General features: G+C 36.2%; 1 protein-coding gene across 1 annotated transcript in view; it reads left to right on the top strand.

Annotated features, from left to right (window-relative positions):
* The window catches only part of CIP2A (cellular inhibitor of PP2A), a 32,251-nt gene extending 14,368 nt beyond the window's left edge, over positions 1-17,883 (top strand). The window contains exons 8-21 of the mRNA XM_026663977.2: positions 910-985; positions 2,813-3,037; positions 4,149-4,308; positions 5,531-5,672; positions 8,418-8,517; positions 8,781-8,899; positions 9,056-9,251; positions 9,731-9,805; positions 9,884-9,994; positions 10,315-10,511; positions 14,123-14,236; positions 15,027-15,109; positions 16,459-16,598; positions 17,363-17,883. Of these exons, the coding sequence (XP_026519762.2) occupies positions 910-985; positions 2,813-3,037; positions 4,149-4,308; positions 5,531-5,672; positions 8,418-8,517; positions 8,781-8,899; positions 9,056-9,251; positions 9,731-9,805; positions 9,884-9,994; positions 10,315-10,511; positions 14,123-14,236; positions 15,027-15,109; positions 16,459-16,598; positions 17,363-17,533 (1,909 nt within the window). The 3' untranslated portion in view covers positions 17,534-17,883. The remainder of the gene's footprint in view (positions 1-909; positions 986-2,812; positions 3,038-4,148; positions 4,309-5,530; positions 5,673-8,417; positions 8,518-8,780; positions 8,900-9,055; positions 9,252-9,730; positions 9,806-9,883; positions 9,995-10,314; positions 10,512-14,122; positions 14,237-15,026; positions 15,110-16,458; positions 16,599-17,362) is intronic.
* The last annotated feature ends 2,161 nt before the right edge of the window (positions 17,884-20,044 follow it).

Below are 20,044 nucleotides of genomic sequence, written 5' to 3'. Positions count from 1 at the left end.
TGGTTTTGGCCCAAGGCACTAATGAACAGCCAGCCTAATTCTACTATTCTGAGAATGATGGAATTAACAATAAGAGAAAATACCTGGCTATATGCATACATAGTTCTCAACTTATGATTGGCTGGCAAATGGCAGCAATGAAGTGGTTTGATTTACTTTATTAATGTTCTGGTGCTATGGAATACTTCAGAGCTCACATTAGCGAAGCGAAGCAAGCCTCTTCATTGTTGGGCTCTACAGCGCAGTCCCACAAGTGTCCGTTATTTTCCAAGTGGACACTCTGAAAATGACAGCCGCTTGTGGGATTGCAGCAAGCACAGTCTCAGGAACGAAAAGCTTTCTTCTGCTTTCCTAATGTGAGCGAAGCAAAGCAAGGTACTCTTATTACTGGGATCACACTGCAGTCCCATAAGGGACTGTCGGTTTTGGAACAGCTGCTGCAGTGATCATGCCACACAGCCACAAGCATATATCTAGAGTGCCACTGTGTACATGCTAGGAGAGGAGGCTGCTGCACTGCATGAGTTCATGTAAGCTGGAAAAAGGCCGCTTTGGTGCAAGCACACTGTTGAATGCAATCTTGTATTTCATAGTGGGTATATGGGGGTGGGGGAGAGAGAGCAAGAGCAACACACAACTTTGTCTCCCAGCTTCCCCATTAATTTTGCTTATGAAATTGCAAACGGTGACTGTGACCAGAGGGTTCTGCAACTGTTCTAAGTGTGAGTTGCTTGTCAAGCATCCAGTTTAGGATCACAAAACTGCAGATATCATGGCCAGAAATTCAAGAAACAGTCATAGTAAAGGGTGTGTTTGATAAATCCTTTACCAAATAATTTTTATTTTTGCCTATCAAAATATACGTAATTTCAAGATTCCTTTTTATTCTTTTTTTCCTTAAAATTATAGGTATGAACATTTTACATCTTGTCTCAATCAGGTGATAGGCCTTCTGCATGGAAGAGATTCTGATTCTTCAGCAAAGGTATTTTCTAGGTGCATAATAGTGTGCGTGTGTGTGTGTGTAGTAATTTTTTATATTATCGGTAAAATGCAGTAAGCCACAATAATAAAAGTAACATCAGTGAATCTACGTAACATCTACAAATTCTACATAATTCAAATGATTAAAGTAGTCTTAACAGTAATGGAAAAAAGAGAAACGAATAAAAACAAGAACCGTGTAATGTCAATTTGAGATTAAATCATAAATCATTAATCTTTAAGTCCAGACTCTAGACCATGTAGAAACATATTACTCCATTTCACATTTTTAGAATATAAAATGTTTCAAAAGTTAATAACAAATATATAATATATCTTGAATCCATTCCTTAACATCAGGAAAACAAGTTTCTTTCCATTTACATACATTTATAAGCCTCTCCTTAAAGTTCCCAATTTCTTATTTTAGACAATAGTTCAACTATTGCCCCCACTTTTTGGAACATTCTCTGACGCCCCACTCTCCTGGCTTTTCAGAAATATCAGAAGACCTGTCTCTGTTGACTTTCTTGGGACTCGCAGATGAGCATGCAGCCATGGAGCTGGTTAGCTCCCTTTGCCTTTTTAATTTTATTTCAATCCTGTTTTTTCTCTTACTATACATGTATGCAACATTTTTGCTTTTATATTTCTTCTGCCTTAGGCATGAAGCCAAGCTGGGGTGGCCTTGGACCATTCATGGTCTCAGCCCTAGGAAATAGGCAGCAATGTGCTGGGACTTGTCCAGGTGGTTGCCAGGAGTTCTCCCCATGCCCCCCAGCTTTCTTTGGGATGCTCCTTTTCTATGTCATCCGTGCTATCCTTAGTTATCCTCTCTGCAGATTTTCCTTCCTGATTCTACTTGCTCCAGGTGAATCCTTCATTGCATATTTCTTCTTCCTCTAGTAATCCTCCCTTCTTTTCTTTAATCGCTTAGGTCATATTGTTCCTTTACAATACAAATAGTTCCATTTCACAGAAACTGACAGCACCAACCAAAACTTCCTTTGCTTGACAAATATTCGTTGGATGGAAATTATGGAAGTGTCAGGCATCAATGATTCTTGGAATAATAGCATCCTTGTATTAATAAGGGAGAGGAGTTATTTTCAGTCATTGAATATCAGAAGAAAAGGGTGGTTCATTTTTCTATGTCCCTTTGTAATTCTTCCCCTTTGTATGGTTGTGTAGACTTTCCGTCCTTCTGATTACTTTCTATATATGTCTGACCCCCTCTCTGTGTGAATCAGTATGTGTCTGTCTGCTTGTGCCCTTTACTATCTGTTTCATTTTCTGTACCTGTAATCTATAACAGCCGTTTTATGGGTCTGTGTGACTGTCCTAGGACTCTTCATGTCTATCGCTTTGCCCTTCTTTCTTATTTTAAAATAGCAACTGAAAATGTAGATAGTAGGAACACTAACAACTTTTTTTTACAGGCCACAATACTCTAGAAGCCTGTTCGTTATTTGTCACACTTTCACAGATTCATTTACTCACAAAGCATCTTCTTGATAAATCCCCAAACATAAACTCCTGGAATAGTCAGATGCAATCCAAAATGATTAATGCTATGTTGTGTCCTGAAATAAACTACACTTTCTTGAAGAGATAGTTTGATAAAAAAATTTTTTTAAAAAGATATCAAACATACATTTTCAGCGTTGCAACTGCTTAAAATACTGAATGAAATGAACAATTTGATATTTTTTTAAATAGTATCTTAAAGCAATAGTGTACTTCAGCAATAAAGCTTTGCATCATAAATCTGAAATTGTAAATATTAGTGTAAAGAACGTTATTCTAATAATTCTTGTGTTTGTCTTAGATATTAGAATTGCTACTTGCATTTTGTTCAGTGACACAACTCCGTCATATTGTACGTCAAGCAGTACTAGAACCAAATGTAACAGTTTCTGCAAGTACAAGACTTGCAACTCGTGCTAAGAATTCAGACTCATCTATTGTTTTAGTGCATTGGTCAAACCAGCCACTGGAAGTATCTGAAAAGTGTTCAAATCTTGCTTTGGAGCTATTCAGGGAGCTATTTGAGGTAACAAATTCATTGTGTTTTGGCTGTCGTATTGGGTTACTTTTAGTTTTTTGTAGGAGCAATGTTTATTGTAGCAAAAAATGATCAAGAAATCTGATAATAGTTATTTTACTAATAAAATTGATTATTTTGAAAATTGAAAAGCATAAGCTTTCACTCACTTCATCAGATGCAAGGACAAGCTAGTCTGATACCAGATTTAAATTAGGATGGCAGGGAAGGATGAGGAAGACAATTTTGTTATATGTGAGACAGATTACAGATTATAGCTTCCCCGAGTCTTCTTGAGTGGTGCAGGAACTATCTAGATAATTATGAAGATCATTGTGAATAGCAATTGTAATATATTAAAAATGTTGTATTTATTAAAACCTTTTTAAGATTGCCTGAAACCTTTTGAAATATGAACTCAGCCATCTTAGTATCGTTTTTTAAAGATAGTCACTGTGGTTTGCTACAGAGTGGGAGATTAAAACACTTGTTTTGTTCTGATTTTGAATTCTGATGTCAAAATTATGTCCATTTGTATAAAGTTTGTCCTGTTTATTCTACATAGAATTATAAGGATATTGTTGGCATTTCATCATATAAGAGGCAGAATAAATGAAAGCACTTTTTAACTCGTGTATGTACTTGTTAGGGCCTGCAAAGTAATAAAACATTTATATAAATGAGCATTTGAAAATACTTAGGCAAAAATTAAAGTTCTTACAAATTTTCTTATTTTTTTAAAAATTACTTTTTTCCTCCTCTAAGGAAAGGCCTGCTGCCTACAATTTTGTAAGTTCTTGTAATAAAATAACTCATTAATTATTGTTTCATTTTTAAAAAGGGAAAGATACTCAAGATTGCAGTTATGGAAATCAGATCAACAATTAACAGTGATATCTTTGTAAAACAGTGCTTAAAATTAGTCTATTTAAGCTAATATAACTAAATTATAACCCTTTTAAAGCTACAAACAAGAATAAAATTGTCAAATCAAATTTACATAAAATTTTGTGATTGGGCTGCATTTTTAAAAATAATAAATTAGACTCCACAAAGTTTGGTGACAGGATAATTATTTAATTGTTTCAATGGCATTAAATTGATAATATTTCTGTTATAGGACATTATTGATTCAGGCAATAGTGCAACTGCAGAACGCTTTGTGGATCTTCTTTTGCCCATTCTTCTCGACCATCTTCATTTTCCTGACCACAAACTAGAAGATCTGTTGGCAAAGAAAAAATGTGAACGAATGATCAAAACTATTGATATCTTGATAAATATCCTTCTTACAAATTTTTGATATTTTTGATATTTGATATTTTGATATTGAAGATTGCAAGAAAATCATGCATTTGAAATAAGATAAATACATTTTAATTACAGAAAGTTTAAACACAAATTCTCTATTGGATACCAATGCAAAAAGAAAAAAAAGATTTAAGGCAAAATAGAAATACTCCTCTAGATAATTTTAAAACAGATTAGGATATTAAAACATTTTTAAATGTTTAAACATTTTTCTGTTTGTTTTATATAGAAAATGCATTTTCTGAATTAATAATTAGCACTTAATAACTAACGGAGGAGATTTCTTGATGTTCATTTATTTTCCTTTCAATGTCTGGGTTTTTGTTACATGACACCTTATATATCCAGCAGAAATATTTTCCATTATACATTTATAGTATTCAACAGAAATTAAGAAAAATTAGACTATAATAAAATTATAAATTATTATTTAACTTATTTGGGAAATTGCCAGTTATTGTGGGCATTGCTTGAAGATTCCCCAGTTTTTAATTAATTTACTTTGAATTAGATTTATTTTCCTGTTTAGACTTTCATTTTGCATTACTAGGGAGTTTTACCTACAGGCAACCCTCGCTTACTGATCACAACTGGGACCACGCCATGATGGCTAAGTAAAAAAAAACAGGGGACTTACAACTTTGCATATGCTTTTGACATTAAGCAAATTCCTGCAGTCATCAAGCAAGATATCAGCAACTTGCAATTTCCCTTCCATGTCATGAATTCTGCTTGTTAGAAGCTGGTTGTGAAGCATGTAAATAGCACTCTCATGGCCGTAGATGTTATGATGTGAGGGTTGCAAAGCTGTGGGTTTTTTTTTCCTAAACAGAAGAGAATATATGTAACTCAAGGTTGAACTGTGGGGCCCTTGATGTTTCTTTGGTTGTTTGCTTGCAGATGATTTATTACCTATTAGGTGTGGAGTTTGCTTCTGATTTGCACACTGTTAATAAAAAAACTTCCAGTATTAGTGGACATGTGATTTTTTTTCCCTTTGTAGTTTCTTGATTAAGGTGTTTTTGGATTCTTTGTTTGATGTTAATTCCTCTTTTCTTTTTCTCCAACCATTAAAACTTTGAGTAGTTGTTAAACAAAGCAATCAATAAGTGAGGAATATAAGAGTATTCGTTAGTGAATTTGACCATAAGCTGAATATTTCAGAAAAACAGAGTCCTTAACAGAATTTACCTCTTTGTGCAGATGATATGCTGAAAATGCATGTCACTAAAGTTTTAACAGCTAGCAAGTGTTCTATTTTAATAGAACACCAATTTACTTCTAGTGGAGTTGATTTTAGTTTTGGAACAAAATTTATGGACTGTGAATTGAGGTAAGCACAACCTAGTGTTTTTATAATCCTTTTTTATTTTTTCCAACCAATAACTTCGTGTTTCAAAAGAATATATTGAAATTTTGCGGGAACTAGTCTCTATTATTATGAACCGTGATGGCGCAGTGGTTAGAGTGCAGTACTGCAGACTTCTTCTGCCGACTGCCGGTTGACTGCAATTTGGCAGTTTAAATCTCACCAGGCTCAAGATTGACTCATCCTTCCAAGGTTGGTAAAATGAGGACCCAGATTGTTGGGGACAATATGCTGGCTCTGTAAAATCGCTTAGAGAGGGCTGTAAAGCACCGTGAAGCGGTATATAAGTGCTATTGCTATTATATTTTTGTGAAATTCTTATAACGAACTCCCTAAAATGCATAGCCTGCAGTTCTATTTTAGCAGGAATTTAATGTATAAATATGTGGTTGCAATAATTCAACAATTACTGTTTTTTTAACTTTGCCATTCTTTTTTTACAAGTGAAAAACACAAAGTTTTTCAGAGTACTATTGCATCTTAATATAACATTTTACACTCCAGAGTTTAGAGCAGTGGTTCCCAAAGTGGGCGGTACCGCCCCTGGTGGGGATTGGGATGACTTAGGGGGGTGCTAAGAGGCAAGGGATGTGGCAGAAGAGTGCTGAAGGTGGCCCCTCGCAGGGCGCAATTCAGCTTCCCCTGATCCCACTTGCCTGGCTTGCTGGTGGCTGAGAAGAAGGCCAGCCAGGCTGACCTGTTGCTGCTTGGGTCCCGCCTGGATTCTCCGCAGCTGCTGGGCCTTGCCTGCTAGGGGCAGGGATTGGGCCTTGCCTGTTAGGGGTGCCCCTTGCCTGCCGCCCCTTCCCTCTGCTGCCCGCCAGCCTGCGTGCTTTGGCTGAATGCAGGCCGCCGCTGTGAGAATGATGCGAGTCAAGCCTCACGAGAGCAGATCTTCCACCCATGGAGCTTGCATAGCAGTGGCCTGCACTCGGCTAAAACACTCGGAGGGGCAGCTGGCAGAGGGGGATGCAGGTGGCGTAAGTCTTGTGCTTCCTGATTGCCTCGCACACTCCCCCTTAGCAGCTGCGACCCAGAAGCCCCAGCAGCTGGCGAGATGTGGGCTGGTGGGGAGCCAAGTAGCAATGGGTCTGCCCTGACTGGCTCAACTTTCCCTCTGCCACCAGCCATGGGAGTAAGGTAAATTTGTAGGCAGTCGGGAAAGCCCAAACCGCTGTGGTGGGCGATGCTGCAGCCTCGCTTGAAGTTTCCAGCCCTTTCCCCAAAAGAGGTCGCCTAGCTTAAGAGGAGAGAGCAAAGGAAGAAGGGAAGGGATAGAGAAAGAGAGGAAGAGACAAGAAAATAAAGAAAGAAAAGGGAAAGGGAAAAAGGGAGAGAGAAAGGAAGAAAAGGGATAGACAAAGAAAGAGGGGGGATGGAAGGAAAGGACAGAAAAAGAGAAAGGGAGGGAGGAGAAAATGAATGGGATATATGGAGGGAGGGAGGGAGAGAGAAAGAGAAGAAAGAAAGAAAAGAAAGAGGAAGGGAAAGAAAGAAAAGGAGATAAAGGAAGAAATGGGATAGACAAAGAAAGAGGGGGTGGAAGGAAGGGACAGAAAGAAAGAGAAGGAAAAGAAAGGGAGGGAGAAGAAAGTGAATGACATATCTAGTCCAACCACCTTCTCCAGCAGGGTTAGAAGGGTGTGTTTGTGTCTGTCTGTCTATCAAAACTCCAAAAACAGGTCAAGTAGCTCTGTGGAGGTCAGTCATAAATTAGAACACTTGCTAAGCAACCGGCCATTAAGTGAAGACCACTTGTATTTGGTTTTCCAGTCACATAGCCACCTGACCACTCCCACCCAGTCACATTACCACCAAACCACACCTCCAAATTAGGCCACGCCCACACAACCGGTTGTTAAGAAATTTGAATCCCACCCCTGGGTGGGCGGCACTGAGGATGAGTTTGTAGCACCAAGGGGACGGTGGATTGAAAAAGTTTGGGAACCACTGGTTTAGAGTATTTCTAAATAAGGAACCCAATAACCATGGAGCTATGTGTCCCATATCAGTATTCAAAAGAAAGTCTTAATAGAAGTGCAAGTATATACTCATTTAAACATATCTGGATGAACTCTTTCAAAAAATAAGGAACTCTACTTTATCAAAGGTTACCCAAATGAAACCTTATTCCTGATTTTTCTGCTCAGCATGGGAATAGTATGTGGAGCGGAAATAGAAATGTTGCTGTATCTGTTCAGATGTAATGTATGAACAAGGCAACTGAAGGTTCCGTTCAAGATTAGCTTTTTTCCTCACTTCTGGTAAAATGAGGACCCAGATTGTTGGGGACAATATGCTGACTCTGTAAACTGCTTAAAGAGGGCTGTAAAGCATCATGAAGTGGTATATAAGTCTAAGTGCTATTGCTATATATTATAACCAAAATGTTTAGCCCATTTATCTTTAACATGTTCTTCCTGTTTCAAACTTCCATAAAAGCTTATACATTTTTGCAATTATGTGTTCATCATCACTACACAATGGTACTTCAAATTCTACCTTATTTTGCCCCAAACCATGTATTTATTTTTTAACTTTCCTGATAACTACAAATGGAAAGCCATTGACAACTATATCCTTCTGCCATTACTTGTCTTTTGATTTAATTTTCTATTCCCCTTGATTATTGCTTTCATAGATTTGTAAAAGTAATTATTTTAATTTTGAATGCTTATTCATTATAAAATAATCTCTTAACACTTTTAGCAAACTTGCTGCTGATCTAATCTTAAAAACACTGGATCTGATGAGTAAGCTTAAGCAGCTGGTTCCTAACATGGAAGTCAGTTTTTACAAAGTTCTTCAGGTACAAAGTTTTAAATATTTATATTAATCACTCTAAAAATGATATATGTCATTCTGATCATTTTCTAACAGTGACTGTTACACTTATCAAACAAACCTCCATAGCCTTTAAAAACGTAAGTATCACCTGGGGAAATGAAAAAGGCCTGAATGGAAGGTGATGTCAAAAAATTATTACTTATACTGTTTGTGCAAAAACCTGTGTAAACCACTGCTGGCCATTTTGAAAAGGGTTTTTTTAACTAACAAGTGCTCTATATCTAGGACCAGCGCTTGGTTTCCCCTTTGGCTTTTGCTTTAACATCAGACCACAGGGAACAAGTTCAAGCAGGACTTAGAATATTATTTGAAGCAGCCCCGTTGCCAGATTTTCCTGCCATAGTGTAAGTTTCCTATTGTTTCTTTAAAAAAAATACTGTCTTTCATAAAAATATTTTTGAAAATCTATCTTGAGACACTGCTATTATTTCACATTTTGAATTTATTCTATAAGACACACGTTTTCCCACTGATGCTTTTGTGTGTGATGCTTTTATTAGACTTGGTGAAAGTATTGCAGCCAATAATGCTTACAAACAACAGGAATCTGAGCCTTTCTCTAAAAGAAGTCATCTGCAGGCATCCATGACTTCTGTAAATTCAGTAAAATCCTCTAATGTTTGCCATACCAATGATGGTGATGCTGCAACTTTCAATATTCAGGACCTGATACACAAACTCCAATCTGGCTTAGAGGTTAGTACTTTTAACACAAACATGAAAACATTTTTGTCTTGATATAAAATTAAACCACAGTACAATGTAGCTCAGTGTGGGACTTGAATCTACAGTACTCAGAAATTTGTACAAACTCCACTAAATATCTGAGTGAAGGAAATGAAGTAAATTGATTTTGTAAGACAATAAATATGAATCCTTGTTCATAATTACAGTGCCTTAAAATTATGCTATGGAATCCATTAATATGGAAATAAATGAATTTTCATTTGTTCTGTTTTGATGCACACTAGTTATAGGGTCACAGAAAATTTTGTTTTGCAATATTTCAATAATTATATTAATTCCATTAATACCCGGGTTATGTATGATTTCACTTTGTGAATAGAACATGTGTAGTCATTCCTCATATCAAGTTTTTTATTTGTCCATATAGGTACAATTTTGAATTAAGATTTGCATATTACTTTAGCTTATATTATGAACATTTCCAACAGATGAAGGAATCAGTCACAGACATCAGGGTATCTGAAATAATAGAAGTATATGAACAGAAATTGTCTGCATTGGCAGTGAGTATATTCAATAAGACTTTTTTTCATGTGCATGCTCTGAATGTGCAGTTCATTTTGCAATAATTTTCTTTTTAGTCCAAGGAAACAAGGTTGCAGGACCTTTTGGAAGCAAAGGCATTAGCTCTTTCTCAAACTGATAGACTTATTGCCCAGTATCGTTGCCAGAGAGCGCAAGCTGAATCTGAGGTGGGTGAAGCAGAATTATCATAGAAGGGTTCATTTACTATGTACATACATCTGTCAGTACAAAATTGTTCGTGTAATCTGTCTTGTTTGTATTTGAAAATAAGCTCTAGATTATATATTTCACTTGGTATAAAAACACTATCCTTTTATGATTGTAGATATTTGTACATCTGCAAATTATGCTTCAAGGCAAATTTGCTGTCTGGTTCTTGAAACTTAAAAGCCTTAAATGCTGGTTTAGCATTAGCATGGTTCATTGGTCTAGTGTCCTAACATTTCATTCACACAATGGAACTGTCCTTTTGCACAAATTCCAAAAGGCTAGGACGCTTGCTTCAATATTGAAGGATACAGAAAGAAAAAATGAAGATCTGGAGTCACTATTGAAAGCACAGCAGACAGAATCTGAACGGGCACAAAATGATATTGAACAACTATTTCAGCATAATCGGAAATTGCAAACAATAGCAGAAGAATATGAGATACTGAAAAGATCTTCCATTGATCTGCTTCAAAAGTAAGATATAACGCTACTAAGCATTCCTCCATAGAAAGCAAGAGAGAGAGAGAGAGAGAGAGAGAGAGAGAGGGAGAGATTGCACTCAAACTATATAATTGTTTATATCATCAAAAAGGATGAATATGGATATTTTATTTTTATTGACAAATAGAATTTATAGGCTCTATAAAAGACCCCACATAGGATTGAAAAAGTATTTTGCCATGGAACCCATGTGAACTTAATTTGATACTTACAGGTAGTCCTTGACTTACAATTATTCGTTCAGTGACTATTCAGAATTACCACGGTGTGAAATGAAGGCATTACAATTTCTCCAGTTACATGATTACAATCTGGACACTCTGATCACTTGAGAGCTGGTTGAAAAAGCTCCATTCAGAAATCCAAGCAGGGTTATGGCATGGGGCATTTTCAACCAGCCCCCAGATCCAGATCTTGTCTCGGAAGGCTGCCTTAAAAACCTTCATGCCAAAACCCAAGCAGTATTTTCAGCCACAGAATGGAAATGCTTCGGAAGCCTCTGGGACGAAACATCCAAGTGGTTTCTGAAGCCCTCGAAAACACTTCCATGCAGCCTCTCGCAGTATAGTCTGGGATTTGCAGCTTCCTTCTGGCTTTCCCCCCTACATTGATTGTGTGAAGCTGGCAGGAAGATGCCTCACCTAATGTCTGGGACATTCACTTAATGATGGCAGCCAGGATTACATTTATTGTCATTGCTTGCAAAGTACACTGCTCAGAAAAATAAAGGGAACACAAAAATAAGACATCCTAGATCTGAATGAATGAAATATTCTTATTAAATACTTTGTTCATTACATAGTTGAATGTGCTGACAACAAAATCACACAAAAATTATCAATGGAAATCAAATTTAGCAACCCATGGAGGTCTGGATTTGGAGTTACACTCAAAATTAAAGTGGAAAAAAACACTACAGGCTGATCCAACTTTGATGTAATGTCCTTCAAAAAAGTCAAAATGAGGTTCAGGAGTGTGTGTGGCCTCCACGTGCCTGTATGACTTCCCTTCAACGCCTGGGCATGCTCCTGATGAGGTGGCAGATGACCTCCTGTGGGATCTCCTCCCACACCTGCACTAAAGCATCCCCCAATTCCTGGACAGTCTGTGGTGCAACGTGGGGTTGGTGCATGGAGCGAGACATGATGTCCCAGATGTGCTTAATTGGATTCAAGTCTGGGGAACGGGCAGGCCAGTCCATAGCATCAATGCTTTCGTCTTGCAGGAACTGCTGACACACTCCAGCCACATGAGGTCTAGCATTGTCGTGCATTAGGAGGAACCCAGGGCCAACCGCACCAGCAGAGGGGTCTGAGGATCTCATAATGGTACCTAATGGCAGTCAGGCTACCTCTGGCGAGCAAATGGAGGGCTGTGCAGCCCCCTAAAGAAGTGCCACCCCACACCATTACTGACCCACTGCCAAACCGTCCATGCTGGAGGATGTTGCAGGCAGCAGAATGTTCTCCACGGCGTCTGTTCTGTCACATCTGTCACATGTGCTCAATGTGAACCTGCTTTCATCTGTGAAGAGCACAGGGTGCCAGTGGTGAATTTGCCAATCTTGGTGTTCTCTGGCAAATGCCAAATGTCCTGCACGGTGTTGGGCTGTAAGCACAACCCCCACCTGTGGACGTCGGGCCCTCATACCGCCCTCATGGAGTCTGTTCCTGACCGTTTGAGCAGCCACATGCACATTTGTGGCCCGCTGGAGGTCATTTTGCAGGGCTCTGGGCAGTGCTCCTCCTGTCCCTCCTTACACAAAGGTGGAGGTAGCAGTCCTGATGCTGGGTTGTTGCCCTCCTACGGCCTCCTCCACGTCTCCTGATGTACTGGCCTGTCTCCTGGTAGCGCTCCCATGCTCTGGACACTACGCTGACAGACACAGCAAACCTTCTTGCCACAGCTCGCATTGATGTGCCATCCTGGATGAGCTGCACTACCTGAGCCACTTGCATGGGTTGTAGACTCCGTCTCATGCTACCACTAGAGTGAAAGCACCACCAGCATTCAAAAATGACCAAACCATCAGCCAGAAAGCATAGGAACTGAGAAGTGGTCTGTGGTCACCACCTGCAGAACCATCCTTTATTGGGGATGTCTTGCTAACTGCCTATGCTTTCCACCTGTTGTCTATTCCATTTGCACAACAGCATGTGAAATTGATTGTCAATCAGTGTTGCTACCTAAGTGGACAGTTTGATTTCACAGAAGTGTGATTGACATGGAGTTACATTGTGTTGTTTAAGTGTTCCCTTTATTTTTTTGAGCAGTGTAGTTTGCACTTTATGATTACATTTTCTTAGTGATGGTAAACATGATTCCAATTGCCCTAATATGTCTAGGACTACCTGTAAGTGCCAACAATTCCTCAGTGGGATGAATGTTAGCTGAATAAAATTGGATAGTATCCTTTCTTTCACTGCATAGGCTGAAAAAAGGCTGTCCGGGAAAGAGGTTTCTACTCTTCAGTGGTGGTTGAAATTTATCAGATATTGCAAAATTTAGATAGTAAAGGCATATAAGTTTTCTCAAATATTTTAAATGTAAATGCAATACCTAGCTGAGCTTTTAAATAAACATTAATACAAAATTTGGACAAATTGGATTTTTTTAGAAGCCAACAGATAAATTGAACCCTTTGCTAATCTTATTCTACATAGGTATGAGAAAGAAAATTATTTCATAAGATCAGACTACTCATTTGTGAAAACTACAATCAAGTTTGGCTAGCAAATTGCAAAATTAGGTCTTAGTATTTAATCTTATGAATTATTTCAGTTATTTTTTCTACTGTTTCTTAGCTGTGGGAACTTTTTTTTTATCATATCCCCTAATAGGTAAGCGAAAGTGATAGAAATAGAAGCAACTGAAACCACAAGTTTTGCATAAACCTCTCCCCCAATATTTAAAAAATATCCCAAAGAATGAACAAAACTCTTAAGAGAGAAAATGCCTGATGAAGCAATTAAAAGAACATCTTACAAGTTCATAAGGTTCTTGGTGAATAGCTTGCTTATCTGTAGATCTCAAAACACAATTCATATAGGTAAAAGTATAAGTAAAACTTAACTGCAGATGTGATTTGTTTCTTGTTGATAGACCAGATTCTGTTGTCTCTTTTATTACTAGAAAATAAGTTTATTTTTATTGCTTTTTATTGTTAAAATCATATTTATATTCCACAAGCTGCATAGAAAAGTAAAGGTTTGTCATGCAATTAATTAGTGACAAGATTTTTTTAAAAAAATGTGTATTCGCTGATCAGAATTCCTCATGGAATATGTTACAGTGCTGAAAGTTTAATTTAAAGTGCTAAAAACACAATTCCAAACACAAGAAAGAGGATGCATAATTTGATAGGAGGATCTAGCATATACCAACCATATATTTGTAGCTCAGGATTGAACTAAGGTTTCATTGACTGATGATATTACCTAGTTGGGTACTGAAACATTTGGAAGAAAACAACCAAACTCAGAGAGCACCAAGGACCCCACACTCTAATATATGTTATCAAATCTTACATTATGAAAACTGCATAGTATTCATTCCTTTTAATAGTAATAATTTGAAAATTTTAGGCATGAAACTATTGAAAAGCAATATAACAATCTGCAGGGAATGTGTAATTCATTGAATAAACAACTGGAAACCTTTAAAAGACTGAATGAATCGCTGAAGCAACAGAATGAAAAGTAAGTTAAGTTCTTTTGTAAAGTTTAAAGAAAGCTAGATTTAAATTAAATTGTTTTGTTGAATCGTAAGAAAAGTTGTATAGATTTTTTTTTGTCAAACAGCTATGATAAAGATTATTCAGTAATTGGGGACAAATGATTATTATGGTAGTAAAATTAAAATTATTTTTAAATAAAGATACTTTTGAATTATTTTCTGTTGCTAAGATTCCCACATTTATATTGTTGTATGACTTTGAGAGTATATGTCTATTCCAAGCGTACTATTTACTTCTTTTCTCACTTGTCACCAACCCAACTTTAACTTTTTATCTGATTCATTTTTTTTTTCTTAATTCCTGTTTTCAACATTGTTACATGACATGAAAAGTTTCATTTGGGTCAGGGATGCTTCTCCCTGTTGAAGATATATTATATGAAAATAAATTTTGATAACAAGTCAGGCTGTTGCTGGTATACATAGCTACATGATTCTTAGAGGCGTAATACTTTTATTTATTTATTTAGTTGTTTTATTTTGTCAAGCGATTATAAGATAACAGGTATAAGTATAAACATAGTTATGAATATATGAAACGGATATGAATAAGAAAAAGAAATAATAGGACAGGGACAGCAAGCACGTTGGTGCGCTTATGCATGCCCCCTACAGACCTCTTAGGAAAGGGGTGAGGTCAATAAGGTTAAAGTTTTTGGGGTTTGGGGAAGAAACCACAGAGTCAGGTAGAGTATTCTATTTTTCATATTTATTTTAATATGTGAAATCTAATATTTATGCTTACAATTTCAGAACCATTGCTCAGCTTCTTGAAACAGAAGAACATAGAAAAGAATTGAGCAAACAGATCCAAGAAAAAGATGGACAAATATCAAGTTAGTACTTATAAATGTATCAGGTTTTTCATACATATTGCTCAAAAAGAAAAGGTAAAATTCATGTGTTCTGTTATTATATATTTGTTGGGTTCTTCATGCTCCCTTGGCTTGGTTGTTTTCTTGAAGACATTTCATTGCCAGGCTGTTTGTATTGTTACATATTTTATATTTGAAAAGCTGTAAACTTGCAATTCTATGTTCGCTTTTAAGACATTCCAAAGACAGGCAGTATTTCAAAACCCCGTTTTCTAAGTTGTGCAAATGCTTCTGGCATAAAGCATACAACTCCTGCTCCTCATTTTAGAAAGCCAAGCAAAAAAATTAGACAAGCTGAATCCTAGTCTGGTCCCCAAACAAGCAGGGAAGTATTTTATTTCAAGTATTATTAATGCTAGTGAGAAAACCTAGAAAAGCAAATGTTTTAAAAAATAAAGTGCTACTTCCTATCTTCTGCCCTGGCAACAGAAGGCCATAATCCCTTAGAGCCTAGGAGAAGAAAATTCTTCTACTTTTAATTTGCTCCGTTCTGCTCCTTTTCTTTACTGTACTTGTCAATGATCAGTACTGCACAGGTTGCATGTTAGAAGTGCACCCTGGTCCTGAACCAGGGAGCACTTTTAGCATGCAACTTGTGCAATACTGACCATTGCAGTGCAATATTTAAATGCTAACTTAATTAATGGGACCCTTGAATTGTTTTGCTTTTGAAATTGTACCTATACTCTGAATCAAAGCCAATATTACTGGTTGAGGGGGCCTGGGCTATCTTTCCAATTTGGCTAAGAACTAAGTAGAAGAGTGAATGATCTTTATCTTTCATAACCCATGAGAAGGGTAGCTAATAGCCCAATTAATCTCCCTGCATATGGAGCTTCTCTCAGTTGACCCTTTAGTTAGATGTGGCAGCTGACACAAGGTATAGCAGAGGCTTGCCAAAGGAAACTGCTCATGCCACCCCCACAGTGTCAGGACTAAGCACAAGTAGGACATTCCTCCCTCCATACCTGAGTGTCTACCACCAGTGCAGCGTCCTGTCATTCCTACCTCCTGCTGCTAGCTATTTAGGATTGTGGCTAAGTGCAATATTAAATTTAGCTATTATACATTGTTTCTTAAAAGCCCCATTTCAAGCCAAGTATGTTTTTGCACTAAACTGAAAATATGAAAAAAAAAAATTAAGACAAATGCTGAGGACTGTAAAATGTGAGCGGTCACTGTTCAGCAGGTGGCAGTGCTGCACAATTCATGCAATGATAGTTGTGGGGAAAGTATTTGTGTCCAAAAGTTTTGAGTAAATTACTTTGGAAAAAGAAAACCCACTTTTTTTCTTACATATTTTTCAAAAGGTTTACAACAGAAGATAAAAGTTCAAGAAGAAAAACTAAAAGCCAGACAGAAGGAAAAAATAGATATGGAGGACAAAATGGACATTCTCAGAAAAGAGCTAAGTAAAACTGAACACGCAAGAAAAGAACTAAGTATTAAGGTAAGTTATTTATTTATTTATTTAGGATTATTTGTGTGCTGTCACTTCTTGTGATTCTAGGGACCATAGAATAAATTCATTGTCTGTAGGAGAAAAATAAAATTAAAAATGGAAAGAGGTTGGAAATATGGCTAGAGATATATTGAATTAAATGAGATACACTTTTGAGTAAATACTACTTTTCTTAAGAGTCATAAAAAATAACAGACATTAAACAACTTACATCCATATCTAGTGCCCTAGAAACCTAAACTGATTTATTTTGTTAAGTTTTTTGTTGATTTTCATTTTTATTTTGCAAAAGGTAAAGCTGCTATGTTCTAATAAAGTGCATGTTTATGAAGTTTCCTTTATAGTTTTTAAGGTGTGTATGGGTGTATGTTATCTAGGTTTTAACTTGAAATATTTTTTATTTCTGTTTTAAGTTGATTATTTCTAATAATCAGGGAAAGCATGAATTTTCTTAGATGTTTATACTAAAAAGATTAAAGATAGTTGTGATTATTGATTTATGATTTATCAACTGAAACATCCTCCAAAATATCCTTAGCACAATCAATAATTAACAGCCAAGCCACTTCAAAATATGTTTTATGAGTTATTGTCTAATTGCTGACTGGTTTGTCAGTTTAGATGTTTTGAGTAAGTGCAGTTACCTATTGTGTGAAACTTGCTGAATTTTGATTTCACCCAATGTGAACAGAGAATGCATATATTTGCATGCTTGTTAGCTATATTGAATAGTGTATAATATGTATTTTCAGGCATCTTCTTTGGAAGTTCAGAAGTCACAGTTGGAAGGGCGACTGGAAGAAAAGGAGGCTTTAATCAAGCTTCAGCAAGAAGAACTAAACAAACATTCTCATATGATTGCAATGATTCACAGCTTAAGTGGTGGTAAACTAAATGCAGAAGCAGTGAATCTCAGTTTATAGAGAAGATTATCTCAATATGCGATTATTATGTCATTTTATGTTTTGTTATGAAAAATATTTTAGGCAACTTTCCTTGAAGATATTGTGGCTTTTATGAATAGTAGGCTACATTTTATTCTTTTTGACACTAATATCTATATCACTATTGGCTGCCTTGTTTATGGATTTAACAAGGACTGGATATAATTTTAGAAAACATATTAGTAAAAAACCATTTGATGCCAAAACTATCAACTATGATAGGTTTACTTAAGTTAGTAATTCTACTCTTAAACTGATTTTATAAAAGCTTTCATTTTCTTGTATACAAAATGTTGCAGTGAAATCTTGGTGGTTAACATATACACTTCAAAATGAAAGTATATAAATATATGTATATATATATATTATGTAGAAAAATGTTTTTAAGTCTTATATTACAATACAGATATACATTAATGAGTTACAAATATAAAAGAGGTCTGAAATTTCCCCCAAAAAAAGTAGAATAGAAGGTCAGTTTTTATATATTCAGTTTTCCTCCCGGTGTAAATGTTAAATAATTATATTCATAGTTTTTCACATTTAGAGATTTCTGAAGATAATGCCACAGGTTGTTTTTGTTCTTTTTAAAAATATTCTACAAGTTTTCTAGCATTTATTACAAACCTATTTTTTGCTGAAGATAGATAAAGATAGTGTATATATTTAAACTATTGCATGAATATGTTTTTAAATAATGAACTTTCAACAACTATGTGTGGTTTAAAAATCAACTTACAACATATAGGGCAAGGACATGTTTTCCTATTGTACTTTATATATCTGTCCTCTCATGATATAATGAAATCTGATTATGTTTGGAGACACTGAAACTCCAAAACAATTAGTATTAATTCCACATAAGAGGGTAGTGATCATATGCCAACATTTCAGCAAATACCTTTACATTTTAAATTCTATGTGTCAGTCTTCCTCTTTAACTATGTGCAATTGATGTTGTCAATTATATTTTTGAAAGCTATTTTCTCCAACTTGGCAGTGGTATTTGACATCTAAATGAAGTATTTATTATGGACGCTAGTGGTGTTTTTATATTTTTATTGTAATTGCCTTAATTTGTCTCTGGAAAAGGAAATAAATAACTCTAAAGTTATGCATGGATCTTTGATGAAAACTGGTTTTCTTTTTTCTTCCAATTTATCTTGACTTGGAATTTGCATGAGCAGTTCATAATTAGTTCCACAGTCAGCTCTTGCCATTCTTTCCTATAATAACTGAGGTCTTCCATATATTTTTTCCAGCAAAAAACTCTTTGTGTATTCAGTATAATGTTGCCCATGTATGATGTACTGTATTGTACATTTTGTTTGTTGGAAGTCTGTTAGTATTAAAAAAACACTGGATTGGGAAAAATTGGTATGCCATTCTCCTATTCCATTTCTATTTCCTACTCATGCTTTCCAGCTAGGTTGTCCTCCTGAACACTTCCAACTTTGGCATTTCAAACTACAACCAAAAGCAGCACAGAGTGCTTTCATATTTTGTCGATTTCAGATTCAATTTGAGCAGATAACCTGTGAATCTTCTCCTCTGTATCAATGGTTGAGGCATACAATTAGTTAATCATTAACTAAGGTTTCTCTGCAAAGTCTAATTGATATTATTTAATCACTGTTTTGCATTGTACCAAATATTGCCCTTACAATATCACTTCTGATTATGAAAGCAATGGCATCCTCCTGTGTATCCCAAGTAGTCAAAAGTGTGATCTTTTGGCTGAAAGGTCCACTTCCAGTCTATCTAATTCATTAATGCCTAAGATATTCATTTTTTATGCTGATTTTCTCATATTCCTGATTTTTATATCCCATGTTTCTACTGTACTTCTACCTTTGCATTTTCAGATTTTATTATACTGCAATAAGGGCAAGTAGATGTCCCAGAGGCTTTAATCTCACTTTAATCTTAGTACTCTGATAGATCCTCAGCTTTTCTTCAGTAGCATATTAAGCATGTTTAGTATATTTATTTAAGAAAATTTATATGAACACCCAACTAACTCTCAGTGACTCCAGATGGCTTTCAAGGATAAAAACCCAATATAAAAACAATACAAGCAATAATACCACCACTCCAACTACAATAATCAAATAAGCTATTTGATAGGGTCCATCCCTCTGGGTTCCCAGGCCTGTTGGCAAAACAAGATCTCCATGCCATGCGAAAGATTGTCAAAGTGGGGACCAAACTTATCTCTAGGGATAATGTTCCACAGGGAGGGAGCCACCACAGACAAGAGCCTTGGACTTAGATCGACCTCCTTAGGAAAGAATCTATTGTATACAGAATGTATATATACTGTACAACAGTGCATGCTAGGATGATAAAAACAAACCACACACTTAAGCTACATTTGTCAAGTGAAATGATAACATAAGTTTCCATTAAAGAATAACGAGAACAGCTCTTCCCAAAGGTCATCAAGAATTAGCCCCACTAATAGCCAACATGATGGTAGTTCTGTCTGGT

This window comes from Notechis scutatus, chromosome 5 (assembly GCF_049901735.1).
Source record: "Notechis scutatus isolate UNSWTSFEM ecotype Mainland chromosome 5, rNotScu1.2, whole genome shotgun sequence".
In the NCBI taxonomy this organism is placed as follows: Eukaryota; Metazoa; Chordata; class Lepidosauria; order Squamata; family Elapidae; genus Notechis; species Notechis scutatus.
The sequence above is the reverse complement of the archived record's forward strand: the minus strand, read 5'-3'. Positions and strand labels throughout refer to the sequence as shown.